A 17,961-nucleotide genomic window follows, 5' to 3' on the forward strand; every position below is an offset into this window, starting at 1 on the left:
TGAAAGAAGGAAAAAATGGGCCTGATGTGGTGGCTTATGCCCTGTAATCTTAGCACTCTGGGAGGCCAAGGCAGGAAGATTGCTTGAGCCCAGGAGTTCAAGACCAGCCTGGGCAACATGGTAAAACTCTATCTACAAAATATACAAAATTAACCCAGTATGGTGGCCCACGCCTGTGGTCCCAGCTACTTGGGAGGCTGAGGTGGGAGGTTTGCTTGAACCCAGGTGGGGAGGTTGCAGTGAGCTGAGATCATGCCACTGCACTTCAGCCTGGGTCACAGAACAAGACCCTGTCTCAAAAAAAAAAAGGAGCAAAGGAAAGAAAGGGGAAATTATTTTCTGGATGTTAGGGTGCCCTTTTTTTTCTTTTTTTAGACAGAGTCTTGCTCTGTCACCCAGGCTGGAGTGTAGTGGCACCATCTCGGCTCACTGCAACCTCCATCTCCCAGGTTCACGCCATTCTCCTGCCTCAGCCTCCCGAGTAGCTGGACTACAGGCACCCGCCACGACACCCGGCTAATTTTTTGTATTTTTAGTAGAGACAGGGTTTCACCGTGTTAGCCAGGATGGTCTTGATCTCCTGACCTCGTGATCTGCCTGCCTCAGCCTCCCAAAGTGCTAGGATTACAGGTGTGAGCCATCGCTCCTGGCCTAGGGTGCCACTTATAATCCAAGGTCTGTCAGACATGGTGATGCCTCTGGGCCTCATGGATGAGAACTAGGAAGCGTTTGGAACCTCTATCAGAAGTATGCTGGTAAATGTTTAATAACCAGCCTGGTGGAGGAAGGGGCAGCGCTGTTTGAGTCCTTTTTCAGTTTCCATGGTGTAAATACTCCCACCGTGAGGGGTTTCAAGCTACCAACAGTTTCAGAACTGGCTCAAAATCCCTAAAATTTAACCATCTGCTCTCCAAGCTGGTAGCAGCTGGCTTCAGCAGATTGCTGCATTCTTTCAGTGTTTCTTGCCTCTTCTTCCCTTTGCATAACTACTTTATTCTTTTTTTTTCCTGCACACTGACTTTTGCTACTCCCATTTGTGTTTAACAATGGCACTAAAACCTAGTCAATTCCAATATTTCAGAACATCTTATAATTCTGGACACATTCCATCAGACCTTCAGCATGTTAAAAATCACAAAAGTCCTTGACAAAAGGCCGGTGTGAAAATTTGGAAAGGTCTGTAGTTTGTCTTTAGGTTGTTGGTGAATGTGAGGACTCATGTGATTTAAAAGGAGGCTCAGTCACCATTTGCAGGCGGGAGGAACCTGTGTAATCAGAGTTACTATTTCCTGAACACTGTAGTAAGACATGCTTTGCACATATTATTTCATTTAACTCTCACAGTAACCCAGTGAAGTAGGTGGTCCTCCCTTTGAGAGATGAAGACACTGGAGCTTAGGAGGGTTGAAGGAGTTGCCCAAGGCCCCAGAGCTAGAAGGTGGCTAAGCCAGTGATCCCAGGGCCTGCTAACCTCAGAGAGGCCACTCCTCTATGTTGTGGAGCACATTTTACTTCAACTATCAATGACACAGGAATTTCAGGACACTGAGAGATGGAGATAAGTCAAAAAGTTTCACACGCTCTTTCCCTAGATCACCTTCACATCCATCACCTGTGTTATCACTCGTCTTAGTCCATTTGGGCTGCTATAACAAACATACCATAGCCTAGGGGGTTTAAACTACACAAATTTATTTTTCACATTCCTAGAGACTGGGAAATCTGAGATCAAGGCACCGGCAGACCCAGTGTCTGGGGAGAGCCTGCTTGCTGCTTTGCAGACGGCCATCTTCCCCCGTATCCTCACATGGCAGAGAACAGAGAAAGAGGACACGTTCTGGTGTCTCTTCTTTTAAGGGCACTAATCCCATCATGGTGCCTCCACCCCTCATGACCTCATCACCTCCCAAAGGCCCCGTGTACCATACCATCACACTGGGGATGAGGCTTAACATATGAATTTTTGGGGAAACCAAGGGGACAAGCAATCACTTCATAGCATTACGTTCCTGCTTCTAACCCTCTGGCTGAAGGCTGGGAATTTCCAATTTCCAAAAGATCTTGACCCCAGAAGGGCCTGGCAGACTGCTTGATTGTGGGGAGGAGGGAAGATTATTTGCATCTAAGTCCTATAAGAATACTAGGCCCACCTTTCTAAGGGGGTGGTGTTGCCTATTTTTATTACTTTTCCCAAGTCAGTGATTATATATCCATGGCAAATCTAGTTTTACCTGATTTGAGATAGAAAGGGACCGGGGTCTCCTAATCCATGGAGGCACAGATGTTGAAAAGATAAGCAGAGTTTCTAAACAAAGGGGCTTTAAGCAGGAGAAGTATAGGTGTGACCCATCTTTCTCAGTGAGATGTGTTAACTTTTCAGGAACGGGCAGGGTGAGCTTGACATACCTGTGAGAAGGTCATGGGCTCCCAAGGAAAGATTTTCCCATAAAACTAGGAATTGAATTCAGGAGCATCTAATTCCCAGGCCCAGAACAAGCTGGACAGAGCACACACTTTGGAAGAATTCGAACTGCACAGAAGATAGATGTTACAGTGGGACTCTAACCTTGGCCCATTGAGTTTCTTCCCCTTCCCTGTCCTGGTCCTGCCCAGGCAGAGGGGTAGCAGCCAAAGTGAAATTAGGCATGGGGCCAGAGAGCACTGCCCTCTTCTGGAATCGCATGAATCTGCCCCATGTAGGAGGTGAGACTGTTGGGAATGGCTTTAACATAGGCCTCTGGATGCCATGTGACTTGCGGCTCCAGGTCTCTCCGGCATCTCTTCTGCATCCAGTGACATGGAATTCATCTGCATTTCTCAGTTGCGCTGGGCAAGGGTGTAACCCTGGTGTTACTCACGGCCCTTGTACTATGGGGCAGTTGGCCCTCTCCTCATGGCATGGTAGGAAGACCAGGTGGGAATAATCAGGTGGGACAAAGGGATATCTCTGACCCACGGTCCTGGCACAAGGGATAGGAGGGTGAAATCAGAATTAGGTCTGTGGTTAGTGCTGAGGTCCTGTTGCCAACTCTGCCAGAGGACATCAAAGTCAGCATGGGAGGGCAAGTGCAAGTGTAGGGCCTCAGTGTGGAATGCAAACAGGCAGAACATCAGAAGAGTACACTGGAAATCAAAAAAGATAAGTCACAGGCTCCGAAGACGGGGCTTTTACAGCTGGCTGTGTATTCACATGCTCCTAGCACATGTTTGCACGGGCAAGTTGGGGCCCTGCAAAGGCCCTGGGAACAGGATTCTGCCTGGAATGTCTGTATGAGGCATTGTGACCAGGGGGCTACCAGGGACCTGTGGAAGGGAGGAAGGAGGCCTTTGAGTGTGCACAACTTGGGGTTCCGAGAGACACTCACAGCACTTTTGTTTGTTCCGGAGCCTCAAGATAAGATGAGTGCCTGGTTCTGTTCCTTCTATTTAGAGAAGATGACATTGACCAAAGGAAAACTCAGCTGAATTCAATCTTCTAGTGGGTTTATTCTTTTATCCCTCTCCTAAGGTTTTACGGTTCAGCTTTGTAAATCACTGCCTTGTAACCGAGTCTTGCTACATAAGCTTAAAATGAGAAATGTCAAATGAATTGTCATGTAATTATTTGACTATAAACATAAGCCTGTTAAAATAATCAGCCTATAGATTAGTTGTATTAGCATTTCTTCTCCCTGGCAGCACAGTGAAATACCCCTTTAGCAAGCATCAAATTAGATAAATTTGAATAGTTGTTACTTCTCAAGTTGAAAATTCACCAAGAACTGGCTTGTACCACCATTGTAGTAGTGCCATTGCCCAGGTTCTAAGACTCCTGTGTTCCTGCCACCTGAATTATAATTTGAATGAACAGATGAATAAATGGATACTTCATGAGTACATGGCATGTACCATCCTCTTTCATAACAGCCAGAGAGGGAGGTAGTATTGTTTTCAATCTGCAGATGAGAAAAATCAAGGTTTGGAAAGGTCATTACTTAAGATCTTAATGCCAGTGAGTAGCAGAGGCATAGCTAGAAGCTGGGTCCGTTTATCTCTGAGTCGTATGTTTCTCTGCCACAGTGTTCTACCTCCAGAAATTTACTGACCACTTTCCTGGTCACAAGCACTAGCACTGCATATTTTCATGGATGTTATCTCATAAACCTACTCTTACAGCAACTAAATGATGTGGGCGTTCATTTTATAGATGACATAAAACTGAAGTTCAAAATATATAACCTGCCCAAGGTCACACAGAGGGCAGTACCGTGCAAGAGAAAATGAGGAAGAAGCAAAAGCAGGAGCCCCTGATAAACCCATCAGATCTTGTGAGACTTCTTCACTATCACGAGAATAGCACAGGAAAGACTGGCCCCCTGATTCAATTACCTCCTTTTGGGTCCCTCCCACAACAAGTGAGAATTCTGGGAGATATAATTTGAGATTTGGGTGGGGACACAGCCAAACCATATCAGTGCCCTCTTTAAAGGGTTTATTAATTGGAAAGGCTAGGGGGAGATGGATGTCTCACTTCAAAGGGAATATATATTCTTTTGATGACTGAAGCTGTAAGCCATACCAATAGACGTAGGCTGATAGGCAGGAGGAGAAATATGTAGAAAAGGCTGATTATGTCCCAACCAGCTGCCCATTCCTATTAAGGTCTCTGAGGCAGAGACAGAGGACAATGTCCTCTCTGGACACAGGATAATGTCTGGCATTTGAACACTTTTAATAAGTAAGCAAAATACCTGGTGTAGAATAATAGAGATCAAGGCCAGACTTGGCCTTGATTTCCTTTTGCCCAGGTTAGAGTCAGGAGGGAGTACATGCCACAGAGAGGTGGTTTTGTAAGGGCTAGAGCTGAGCTGGCCAGCTCTGTGGGAGACAAAGTCAGAAGAGGGGAAGACACACAGGTGCCTTCCAAGAGGGAGAAGCCACTGGGTCCCTGACACTTCTGTGTTGAAGGGAAATGACCAAAGACAGAAAACACCCCTATGATTTTTTCTTTCTTTCTTTTTTTTTTTTTTTGAGACAGGGTCTCACTCTGATGCCCAGACTGGAGTGTGGTGGCATGATCATGGCTCAGTGCAGCCTCGATCTGCTTGGCTTAAGCGATCACACCACCTCAGCCTTCCAAGTAGCTAAGACTACCAGTGTGTCCCGCCATGCCTGGCTAATTAAAAAAAAATTTTTTTTGAGGAAGAGATCTCGCTATGTTGCCCAGGCTGGTCTTGAACTCCTGAGCTCAAGCAATCCTCCTGCCACTCCCAAAGTGCTAGGATTACAGGCATGAGCCATTGCACCTGGCCACCCCATATGGTTTTTTAGGCAAACATGTGAGAAGTGTATTCTGAGATACAGTGCAGTTAATGAATTTGCTTATTGTTCTGCAGACTTAACATGTTTACACATGTTGGCATGCTTCATAACTCGGCCTTGCCCAGTCTTTGGTTACTCTAGTAACAATCCTGTGGTATGAAATGACCGAAGTATGGTTCTGATTTCCTTCCTGCAGGCTTGGTTTAGAAAGAGGGGAAACAGCTAAAGAAGCCTTAGATGTCATTGTCTCCTTGTTGGAAGAACATGGACAAGGTGGGAATTACTATGAAGATGCAAACTCCTGCCACAGCTTCCAAAGTGCATATCTGATTGTGGATCGTGATGAAGCCTGGGTGCTCGAGACCATAGGGAAGTACTGGGCTGCTGAGAAAGTCACAGGTGAGCGGGTGTGGATGGTGGAGAGTTCTGAGGACAGGGAAGGCCACAGAGATGGGGTGGCCTGCACATACAGTGTCAGACCTGGAGGAAAGACGTGCCATTGCAGGTCCTCTCTGTGTGGGACTGTCATGCTTTGGCATGCCTCTCATTTCTGGGCACCTCCAAGAAGAGAACCTGGAGTCTCCTGAACCTGGAGTGAAGCAGTCTCCTAACATTTCGTATTTTCTGTTTGCTTTCTGGGAAGAACCTGCTTTTGACTACCAGGAATTCCATGACTTAAACCGCTACTCTATTAATTGGCCAAGAGAATGGTGACTCTTCTTGTGTAATAGGCCAAGTCCCTTCACCGGACAGTAGCCCCTTGTCACCCCCAACCCTGTAGATCTTTGTGCTTGGCATGTTCCTCTAAAATAGGAGACAGTGTTTCTAGAAGAGCAGAGGACTAGATGATCCACCCAGAAGGATTTAGTGCCCATAAATTTGCTGCTCTGTGGCCCCTGCAGCATCTTGCTTCTAATACAGCCCTGGGGAAGGAAGTATCAGGGGTGGGAGTGGTAGTTTTGTATCCCCACCTCAGCATTCTCATTTCTGGACAGGATGAGATCCCAGAATGGCTTAAAGGGCTTCCAAGAGGACTAAGTAGTCCTAAGAGGGAATTGGCTGGAGCAGCTCCTTGGGACTGGGTGCTGACCACATGATGTGTGCACTGCCATTCTTCCCTCCTGTGCTAATGGTGGAGTAGTAGGTCACGACACTTCTCTTTCGTTGAACCTATTCTTGGCCTATGTATTTTTCTTAACTAAATTTACGAGGAAGTCTCTTCCAAGTAATCCAAAATGATGTTGGGGATGAAACTTGTGTGCCATCCCTATCTTAGGGGTGAATTGAACCAAATTTGACCCGAGTTAGAAGCAGAAGATCTACCACAGTAGATGGGAATCAAGCCTGTTTTCTGTGCACTAAGTTAGTCCTGTGATCAGGGCATCTCTGGATGATGGGTACGTTGTACTCTATACAAAATTGCCCCAGTGAGGCAGTGAAATCTAGACTGTGGCTTCCTGGCTAAGCTGTATGAAGGCTGTGTCTGTCTGGAGGCGGGGGTGGCCTCTTTCTATCTCACAAGGGTATAGAATGGGCTAGTGGTGTCCGTTAGCAATCACGGAGAGTTTCTCCACCTCATATGCCCAGCACGTACCCACCTACCAGTGTGTATGCCTACTTGCCCAGCTCTTACAGTATTTCTATAACTAAGACAGCCAGTGCAGCCCACCAGGTCTCCAACTCTCCTGCAATGCAGGAACTTAAAACTCCTTGATAAAAAGCCCTCCTAAGGTGAAGTCTTACTATTGAATGGTTCCATCAAGAGTGCTAGTAATCCATGCTTCAAAGCAGTCATATTGCTTTTAAGTTGAACCTAACACTTTTTGATCTATGACTGCATTTCAAAAGCTGAGCGTCTCTTCAAAATGTAGCGTAAAAAATTACACAAAATGAATGCTTCCGTTAGTTAACTAAATATTTAAATAAAAAAGAACCTCGGCCATTTCTTGGACTCATTGATTTCATGTTGTCTGATCCCAGCAGCGGTGTGATGGATTGCAGTAAGATTTAATGCACTCCGTCTCCCAAAGGCTAACATTCTTAAAAGCAAATGTCTACTATAAGTCTGCCCACTGGGAAACTAATATCTGTAGAGTCCCTTACAAGAGTATTTTTTTTAATAACTTAGTATGAATGATGTCAAAATCACTTGTTTAGGCCAAAACTGGTTTTTCTTTTTAATTGTTTATAGTTGTACTTTTATGGTCCTCTCTGAAAAGATAAATGACAAAGGACCAATGCCCACCAGCCAGGAATGCTTATTTAGAAGTGTAAATCAGTGAAGCAAAACATACTGAAAGAACTTAGTCCAGCACTGATCCTGCCTCTAGGAACTGGTTTTCAGGCAGTGGTGGCTTTCTTGTAGCTTGTAGTTTATGTTCTTTATCTCGCTTTATTCTCCAAGAATTTGGAAGATCAGCATGCTCCCTGGAAGCAGCAAATAGGAATGGCCCTTTTAAGCTAGCACTGATAACTTCCTAGTGTTTGTGCCCTAGACAGCATCTTGAAGCTGGAAGCCTGAGTTGTCCTGTGCGCATTTGCAGCTCAGGCTTCGAAGAAGACATAGCAAGCCAGCCAGCTGGTAGGAGAGTTTCCGGTCTAAGCCCTCATTCATCAAAGTGGAATGTACTCAGCATGCAGGCATTTCTAATTCTAGATTTATTTAGTCACACTTCTATTTTTATAAGAAAAAACTTCCCATAGATTTTTCAAACACATACACACACGCATGCACACACTTTATCTCACACACTCACACACACGTGTGCACACACACGTACCCAGACATATGTATATTCATGAATATATTCAATTATTTTAAAGTGATTTACTATCATTGCCACTATGGTTTTCTAAATGTTGAGACCTGAAAAAAAAGTTGAATGAAGTATTTGATTTGTATTTTTTTTTAAAAAAACCATATATATTTGGCCAAGGAGTGGGGGTGTAAAGTGTTTTTCCAGGTGAAAAGAAATCAGACCAGGGAGGGGGCTTTCTATAGATGCGTTAGAGCATTGCTGTAGAGGAACAGCATCTCTATTATAGAGGACTCTCTTATGGATTGCTAAGTCTTGTTAGCTCAGTACCTCTTTCAGAGCACCTGTCCCTTTTTTTGTGTGTAACTAATGAATGCTTGGGGCTTATTTAGCCAAAATGAAGAGCCTTACATATTTCCTTGATTATGCTTTTAAGACGGGTTAAGTGACTGTTGCTCATTTAAAATGTGATAATGCCCCATCAAGACTGGTCAGACCTTTTAGGAGGTCTCCTAGAAAGAGACTCAATGATTGTCTGTTTCTCTCTTCAAAAATTAAATGGATTCCTCCCTGTAGTAAAAGTCGGTGTTTCAGGAAAAGGATTCCCTATACATTTCCAGTTCTTGATTAAGTCTTTATATTTTTAACTAATGGGGCTTTGCACTCTCTGCAGAGGGAGTGAGGTGCGTTTGCAATCGGCTTTCGCTCACCACTAAGATGGATGCAGAGCATCCGGAACTCAGGAGTTATGCTCAGAGCCAAGGTTGGTGGACGGGAGAGGGCGAGTTCAATTTTTCCGAAGTCTTTTCTCCAGCTGAGGATCGTCTAGACTGCGGTGCTGGCAAAGACAGCTTAGAAAAACAAGAAGGTGAGTTAGTCTCTCCCTCACGATTCTCCTTCTCATACGCTTTCTCTTGCAGCTGTTTCTGAGAACTTGTCTGTACTTAGAAGGGTGAACAAAGAGGAATACAGAATAGCCCTTGTATGTAAAGACCAACTTGTGCTAAAAGTCCCTGATGTGCAGGCAAGAAAACAACTTGTATTTATTTTTACATGGTGCTTCCTCATCCCTGGAGGTTTCCTGCTCCTACCCATGTTATTCTCCTTTAATCTCTGATGTCATTGTGTTGCCTTTTGTAATACTTATTGCAGCCATCCTCATACATCAGTAGTTATATATTTGACTCATCTTCCCCTGCCCCACTAGCCTGCTGGGACTTGAGGGCAGAGGTATTGTCTGTTACTCATCTTAGGGTCCCTTTGTGATGCCTGTATAGTTTTTTTTCCATGGACACTTGATGAGTTGAATTGTTGCCACTCCCTCTGCCAACTAGTTACTAACTTATTTTATTTATTTATTTGTTTATTGAGACAGGGTGTTACTCTGTTGCCTACACTCAAGTGTGCTGGCACAATCTCGGCTCACTGCAGCCTCCACCTCCTGAACTCAAGTGATCCTCCCTCAGCTGCACCCCTGCTGCCATCCGAGTAGCTGGGACTACAAGCATGTGCCACCAATTCTGGCTGATTTTTTTTTTTTTTTGTAGAGACAGGGTCTCATTTTGTTGCCCAGGCTGGTCGGAGACTCCTGGGCTCAAGGGATTTGCCCGCCTTGGCCTCCCAGAATGCTGGGATTATAGGCCTAAGCCACCATGCCCAGCCCCTAGTTATTAACTTAATCAGAATCCATATTTAGATATATGTGGCGACTAGATCTTACTTTTGTGCCTATGTGGAAATCCTTCCAAAAAACCCACAATAGTCATTCTGTATTTGTTGGTGATGCATGTATTTTATAAGTCAAAGTTTTGGATCATTTAGAACAGGGGTCAGCAAACTATGACCTGTTGGCAGCTGCCTGTTTGGAAAATAAAATTTTATTGGACTGTAGCCACACCCATTTATTTACATATTGTTTGGAGCTGCTTTCTCACTATAATGGCAGAGTTGAGCAGGTGCAACAGGAAAGTTTCAACAGAAATTTAGGTTTATGGCCCATAAACCTAAAATATTTACTGTCAGGCCAAGGTCCATGCTTGTAATCGCAGTACTTTGGGGAGACTGAGGCAGAGGATCACTTGAGGCTAGGAGTTCAGTTTAAGACCAGCCTGGGTAACTTAGCAAGACCTCATCTCTCCAAAGAAATAAACAAAATTAGTCAGATGTGGTGATGTGGGCCTATAGTTCCAGCTCTTCAGGGGGCTGAGGTGGGAAGACGTTTTAAGCCCAGGAGTTCAAGGCTGCAGTGAGGTATGATTGCACCACCTCACTCCAGCCTGGGTGACAGAGTGAGACCCTGTCTCTTTTTAAAAAAAACAAAAAGGAAGGAAAATGTTTCCTGACTCTTAATCTAGAACACTTTAGGACTTTTGCTATAGCACTTATGTAATATATTCTGGGTAGGAAGGTAAGAAAATACTCACTTTTAAACGGGAGCTTTAAAAAAATCAAGATTTTTTTAATTAAAAAAAAACTAGCTTGATGAAAGATATTAAATAATGTTGCCAAAACATCAACTCTAAATCTGATAAAGGCTTTAGGCCTAGCTACTAATTTACAGGAAATACAGAGGATAGAGGAACAAATACGCTATTTGATATAATAATTGCCAAGACCAGCTCGATTGGGGAGACCCTAACCGAGCGGCACTGGAGGAATTAAAGACACACACACAGAAATGTAGAGGTGTGGAGTGGGAAATCAGGGGTCTCACAGCCTTCAGAGCTGAGAGCCTTGAACAGAGATTTACCCATGTATTTATTGACAGCAAGCCAGTGATAAGCATTGTTTCTATAGATTATAGATTAACTAAAAGTATTCCTTACAGGAAACAAAGGGATGGGCTGAAATAAAGGGATGGGTCTGGCTAGTTATCTGCAGCAGGAGCATGTCCTTAAGACACAGACCGCTCATGCTATTGTTTGTGGTTTAAGAACGCCTTTAAGCGGTTTTCCGCCCTGGGTGGGCCAGGTGTTCCTTGCCCTGATTCCGTTAAACCCACAACCTTCCAGCGTGGGCATCATGGCCATCACGAACATGTCACAGTGCTGCAGAGATTTTGTTTATGGCCAGTTTTGGGGCCAGTTTATGGCCAGATTTCAGGGGGCCTGTTCCCAACAAATAATGCCATGAGGATGCCATCTGCAAAGCTTACACTGTGCGAAACTACAGGAAAGATGACTCTGACAACTAAGATGCAAGCTGAATGGGCGCGGTGGCTCATGCCCACAATCCCAGCACTTTGGGAGGCCCGTGGAGGGTGGATCACTTGAGGCCAGGAGTTCAAGAGCAGCCTGGCCAACATGGTGAAACCCCATCTCTACCAAAAAAATACAAAAATTAGCTGGGCATGGTGGTGCATGCCTGTAGTCCCAGCTACCAGGGAGGCTGAGGTGGGCGAATCACTTGAACCCGGGAGGCGGAGGATGCAGTGAGCCAAGATTGCTCCACGCACGCCGGCCTGGGGGACAGAGCGAGACTCCATCTCAAAAAAAAAAGAGGCAAGGGGAAAAAACAAGAGGCAGAGACATTTCCAATTCTGATTGTTTCCAATTCAAATCAATAGGCTCATTTATAAGACAATGAGGAAATCTGAACATTGGACAGTTGAAGCAAACAAGGATTTGTTGTTAACATTTCTAGGTATGACATGTAAGTAGAGATTTATAAAGAGATGTGAATGTGACAACAAACCTTCTCTCCATGTGATGCTTCAATTCCATCATGGTGAACACAGACTGAAATAGTGTTTTAACAAATTATAACCCAGGGGAAGATGTAGAAATGGGATCTCATGTAATCAAGGATTTGTTTATCCATTTATCTGTGGTCACAGCCAACAGTCCTAATGGCTCTGAATATTCTAAATGCCTCTCTGTGCATATATTTCCCACCACAGAGAGGACGTTCTCCAAATAGAGTATTGACTCTGACCAGTAAGAGTTTATGGGAGCGAGCTTGGTGGACTGTGCGTAGTAGATTGTACGTACTTTCTTGTGGATATCTATTGAGTTATTGTACTGATTGAGGTACAGCTAAATGCTGTAACAAAGACACCCCAAATTAACGTAGCTTAAAGAAAATAGTAGGTTATTTCTCTCCCATGTTATAGTTCAGGTATATACGGCCAGTCCAGGGCTGGTTACTGTGACTCAACACAGGAATTCCATTTGTGGTCCGCTTGTTTGCATCTCCTAGTTGGCAGGAAGGGAGAAAATAAAAACAAAAGGCAAACATACCTTGTTTATAGGTGTGATGAGGAATTGCACACATTGTTTCTGCTTACCTCCTGTTGATCAACATTTATCACATGGCCACACATAGTCACAAGGGAAGTGGGGAAATAGACTGTAGTTTGGTAGTTACAGTCCCAGATATAATTTCAGAGTTTTTATTACTAGAAAGAGAACGGAGTGAATGGATTTTAGTTAGTGGCCCACCACAGTTTTGTGTTATATCTACTCTTTTTTTTTTTTTTTTTTTGAGACGGAGTCTCGCTCTGTCGCCCAGGCTGGAGTGCAGTGGCGTGATCTTGGCTCACTGCAAATTCCGCCTCCCAGGTTCACCCCGTTCTCCTGCCTCAGCCTCCCAAGTAGCTGGGACTACAGGTGCCTGCCACCACGCCCGGCTATTTTTTTGTATTTTTAGTAGAGACGGGGTTTCACCGTGTTATCCAGGATGGTCTCGATCTCCTGACCTTGTGATCTGCCCGCCTCGGCCTCCCAAAGTGCTGAGATTACAGGCGTGAGCCACCGCGCCTGGCCTATATCTACTCTTTCCATTTGTCTGTCTTTTGTGTTTTTGCAGAAAGCATCACGGTGCAGACTATGATGAACACCTTACGGGACAAAGCCAGCGGAGTGTGCATAGATTCTGAGTCTTTCCTCACCACAGCCAGTGGAGTGTCTGTCCTGCCGCAGAACAGAAGCTCTCCGTGCATTCACTACTTCACTGGGACCCCTGATCCTTCCAGGTTTGTCTGAGGCCTGGTCACGTAGGCAGAACATGAGTGCTTCCCTTGAAAGCTCATTCAGCAAGTGCGTAGTAGCGCCTGACCATGTCCTCCCCTTGGATAGCAAAGTCACATTTTTCAGTCAGCCTCAGTGTGGGCAGTGTAGCAGCAAGGGCTTTGATTAAGTGAATTCCTTGGTTTTAGTCACATAGTATTTATGACAGTCAGGGAATCTAGTAGTTCTTTTAAATTTATTAGGTTGGTGCAAAAGTAATTGTGGTCCTTACCATTTTGCACCAACCTAATACCAAATATTTACTGAGTATATATCATGGGCCAAGCATTGTGTGGTACATGAGGGATACAGAAATGAACAAAACACAGCGAGACAGAGAGATGTGGGAATGCTCATGATTTATCAAAACAACCAGTTCCTGTGAGTCAGAGAATAAAACAGTTCGGAGGCAATACAGATTGAAGCAACTTCAAGTGTACTGGCCCCTTCTTTAAGACATTGTGTTTTAGGGGGTTGCTTTCTGCCCATGTGCTTCAGCAAAAAGGCAGCATTACACAGGGATGAAGAACACAGCCTCTGGAATGACCTGCCAGGATTTTGAATCCAACCTTTGCCACATAGTAGCTGAATAAGTTATTTCACCTTTCTAAGCTTCAGTTTCTGTGTTTGTACAACGGGGATAATACCAGCCCCTACCTTTACATGTTTGTTGGGAGGATTAAATGAGATAATCCAAGTCAATACATAGTAGATTTAACGATTATTTATGAAGACGATCTCTGATCTCCCAGGCAGACAGCAGCCCCTCTCCCCAGGAACATTCTGTTATGTATATCAGGAATCATATCATCAGTAGCTTAGAACCAGCCATCCAGTGGTTTCTAAATCTGTTCATTGCTAGAATCACTTGGAGGAGTTTTCAAAAAATACAGATTCCTTGACTGAAACCTATTGTATCAGAATCTTTGAGGTGGACCTAGGAATCTGTCAGGTAAGTCTGATCCTCAGCCTAGAAGGCTCTAGAAGGCTGCCCATTCCAGTAGGTTCTCTGATGTTTTTTTGGGTGTTCCATTGGCTGAACATCATTATCAGTGTCTGAAAGTCAGCTTGTTAAACCTTTGAATCTGCTTCCAAGGTATTTGCTGGTATTAAATTTCATTCCTTTTGCAGCTGAAAATATTTATTCTCCTTTTACTGTTTCAGGAATACAAGACAGTGATTGCATCTAGCTAGGGACTGGGTCTTAGATGATTCAGGGGAAAAGTGAAGCACCTCTTGTAACCCTTTGGCCTCATTTTTTAAACTACTGCCAATATCTATAGATGTTTCTAACCAGACCTGACTGTGGAACTCAGTATTAGCTGTTCTTAGTTTTTCATTCACTCGTTCATTCAACAAACACTAAGCACCTACTGTGTACCAAATATTGTGTTTGTTGTGTACCGTGGATGAAGTGTGTACAAGGAAAGTGGTGACACAAATGAGATGATGAAGGGGAAAACTTCACGGAGGAAGGAGCTCTTGAGCACTGGGCATTGTGGGAAGAGTAGGGGTTCTTTAGGTAAAAAGCAGGAACAACAGTCTGGGTGGAGAGGACGGCATGTGCAAAGGCAGAGAGGCATGAAACCACATGACCATGGGCTAGAGCCGTGCATCCTCCTATAGATGATGCTGGTCACTAGGTGACCATTGCTCCTCTACCCCCAACCCCTCTGTGAAACAAGCCCACCACCCTCCTGTGGCACCCCTGTCAGCCTTTATCAGTGAGCCTCAACTGCGCTGTGCCGCTCCTGGCAGCCTCTCAGGAGGCTCCTCCTCTTTGAGTCCAGTTGCTATTCCCTTGATTTTCTCTCCCAGTTCTGAATCCTTGGCTCCATGGCCGTACCTTCTACCCACTTTTTGTCCCACCGGATTTGGGGCTCCATCTTCCCCTTGTGTCTGGGCCTCCCTCCTCCTGGACTGTGACCTAGCTTGCTCCCCTGATGCTGGTGGCTCAGTAGCCCCTTGTGAGGACCCTGCTGGGTGACAGGGGTATATGGACATTTGGAGTTCTATTTTCAAGTGTCTGGAATGCTGTGCGAAAGTATTTGGGCATGGCTTTTTAGGGAACAGGAGCCTTCCAAAGAGTGGGTTGCAATTCCTGTTGTCCCTGATGTCTCAGATACCGGCTCTAACTGTGCTCAGGAGACAGGGCCTTGTGAGCCCAGGACACCAATGTAAAGGAACTCCACTTCCTAGGCTGAAGGGCACGGCCTAATCCAGTTATAAAAATGGCTGGGCAATAGCCTTCTCATAGTTAAAATGAAAAATTTTAAGTACTTTTAAAAGAAAATTATTCATGGTTAAATTAATTTAAAAGACCTTTTATTATAGAAGATTAAGACCCTTCTGGAAGACATTCATTATTATCCTCCATAGTAAAAGCTGCGTTTCCTACCATGACTGTAGAACTGTCATAGGTTGTTACTCTTTCTATTCAACATTTCAGTGTTTCTCTGTAGTTGGGCATGCTCGACTTACTGTATTTTGTCAGCAAGAAACATAATTACCTTTTCTTAGGTTTTTAGGCAAGAAAATTAGGGAGATTTTGGCTTCTATTAATGCTAAAAATGTTAGAAATCGTTTCATAGTAGCAGACTTGGAAAAGAACAGCACTTTAGTCTTTAGTCCCAGTTAATGTTAAAACCAAAAAATATGATCTTACTGTTCTGCCTGCCTGGACACTTGTCTGTCCCTTTCTCACTGTATTAATTATAGATCTTTTCCTTGAAATAACTTGCGCTCACATCCTCTTTTCCCCTCCCTCCTTCCCTCCCTCCTACTATGTGCTAGGTACTATGTAAGGTTGAGAGGTGGAAGGAGATGCTAAAGTCAGAGTTTGAATGCTTGAGGGAGATGCAGGAGTTCTTCACTTAATTATACTGAGAAGGCAAATTCCATCACATCAACATGGTGCGGAGTCAGTGTGTGCCACAGTCATTCAAAGAGTGACACTGATTGGCTTTAGTATACTGGTTCTGATCTTTGGAAACCATTTCCTAGGAAGCCAGCACTTGTTAAAGCTTCATTGATGTGAAGAATTGGAGAGGGGAGGAGTAGAGAGGTACCTTAGCATCGTGAGGCAGTGTAAAATTCAGAGTCTTACAGTGTGCTGGAGCCACGGAAAGCTGATTGTGAAGAGAGCCTCTCTTCCCAACTCCACGTTTGGTGATGTCATTGGCCCCTTGAAATGGGCCACAGTGGGGGTATTTACACTACAGAAATCGACAAATGCCATAAAACTGAGCTATTTTTTTCAGAGATATAGTTGTTAGACCAGTAAACCACTGAGAGGCCCCCACATGCAGGAAAATACACAAATAAATGCTCAAGATACAGGCCAGGTGCGGCCACTCATGCCTGTAATCCCAGCACTTTGGGAGGCCAAGGTTGGTGGATCGCTTGAGGTCAGGAGTTCCAGACCAGCCTGGCCAACATGGTGAAACCCTGACTCTACTAAAAAAAATACAAAAATTAGCCAGGCGTGGTGGTGCATGCCTGTAATCCCAGCTACTCTAGAGGCTGAGGTAGGAGAATCACTTGAACCTGGGAGGCTAAGGTTGCAGTGAGCTGAGATTGAGCCACTGCACTCCAGCCTGCATGACAGAGTGAGACTCTGTCGCAAAAAATAAAGTAAAATAAAATAAAATAAAAACTCAAGATACAGGATGGGTAAACCAGAAGGGGGAGAGAACTTAGAAGTTCTAGGAAAATAGGGTGTCTGAGCTACTTTAACTAGTGGCAGGGTGCTGGAGAGATGCCAGGGACATTCCACTCCACCCCACCTCCTTACTTGTGTGTGTGTGTTTTTTTGTTTCCTCCTCTTCTTGTCTCAGTGTACTAATCTTTTTTTTTTTCTTTTGAGATGGAATCTCACTGTTACCCAGGCTGGAGTGCAGTGGCATGATCTCGGCTCACTGTAACCTCCGTCTCCTGGGTTCAAACGATTCTCCTGCCTCAGCCTCCTGAGTAGCTGGGACTACAGGCATGTGCCACCACACCCGGCTAATTTTTTATTTTTAGTAGAGACAGGGTTTCACCATGTTGGCCAGGCTGGTCTCGAAGTCCTAACCTCAGGTGATCCGCCTGCTTCCACCTCCCAAAGTGCTGGGCCAGTGTACTAATCTTGAGAAGTTAAATTGGGTTGGCCAAGATATTACCATCTAGATAATTCAAATGTCAGAAACAGCTTTTTGTTACTGGAGCAAACATTATGAGCCTTGGTCAGCATGACACATGCAGCCTTTGGAACCACGTGGGGCACAGCTTGCACAGATAGACAGAGCTGAAGGCCCTAGACAACATGGTGCCTACCCCTCCAATTCCATTCTGAATTCTTCCAACACCAGCCGTCTCCTCTCTCTGTCCTACACGTTTGACTTTTCAAACCCTCCCAGAGTCGCTGGATCCAGCCCACCATCCTTAAGGCTGTTCAGTGCTTCAAAAGTACTGGTTTTCTTTCCCTTTAAAATGGAAACTCCCTTCATGGATTAGTTCTGCTCTCAGCCAGGTGTGCCTTTAAAAGTTTTTTTTTGTTTGTTTTAATTTTTGTGGGCACATAGAAGGTGTATATGTTTATGGGAGCCAGGTGTGACTTTGACTCTATGATTAAAGTGGCTCACAGTAAAGCTGGAATAAACATAGATGAACCATTCTGAGGGGCACCTGTGTTTTTGAGAGAAACTTGGTATTGCAGGTTTATTTGAGATTGGTTCAAATTTGAGCAGCTTCCTCTGAACAGGGGTTTATGTATTATTCTTTCTGTGCTAACCCTCCTCAGTAGATTTGCCAGGAACTCCACGTCACAGGATCATCCTAGTTTGTTGCTTGGAGAGTTTCTGCATCTTCAGTAAGAGCAGAGCCATGTTTGAGGACAACACTGTTGGCTAGCCACTGAT

At 44.6% G+C, this 17,961-nt stretch overlaps 1 protein-coding gene across 3 annotated transcripts in view; it reads left to right on the forward strand.

Moving 5' to 3' along the window:
- SCRN1 (secernin 1) overlaps window positions 1-17,961 on the forward strand; it is a 68,750-nt gene that overhangs the window by 39,325 nt on the left and 11,464 nt on the right. For all 3 annotated transcript variants that reach the window (XM_003270471.2, XM_003270472.2, XM_030797035.1), the window contains exons 4-6: window positions 5,498-5,700; window positions 8,731-8,925; window positions 12,864-13,029. In XM_003270471.2, the coding sequence (XP_003270519.1) occupies window positions 5,498-5,700; window positions 8,731-8,925; window positions 12,864-13,029 (564 nt within the window). The remainder of the gene's footprint in view (window positions 1-5,497; window positions 5,701-8,730; window positions 8,926-12,863; window positions 13,030-17,961) is intronic.

Source organism: Nomascus leucogenys, chromosome 17, assembly GCF_006542625.1.
Source record: "Nomascus leucogenys isolate Asia chromosome 17, Asia_NLE_v1, whole genome shotgun sequence".
Taxonomy (NCBI): Eukaryota; Metazoa; Chordata; class Mammalia; order Primates; family Hylobatidae; genus Nomascus; species Nomascus leucogenys.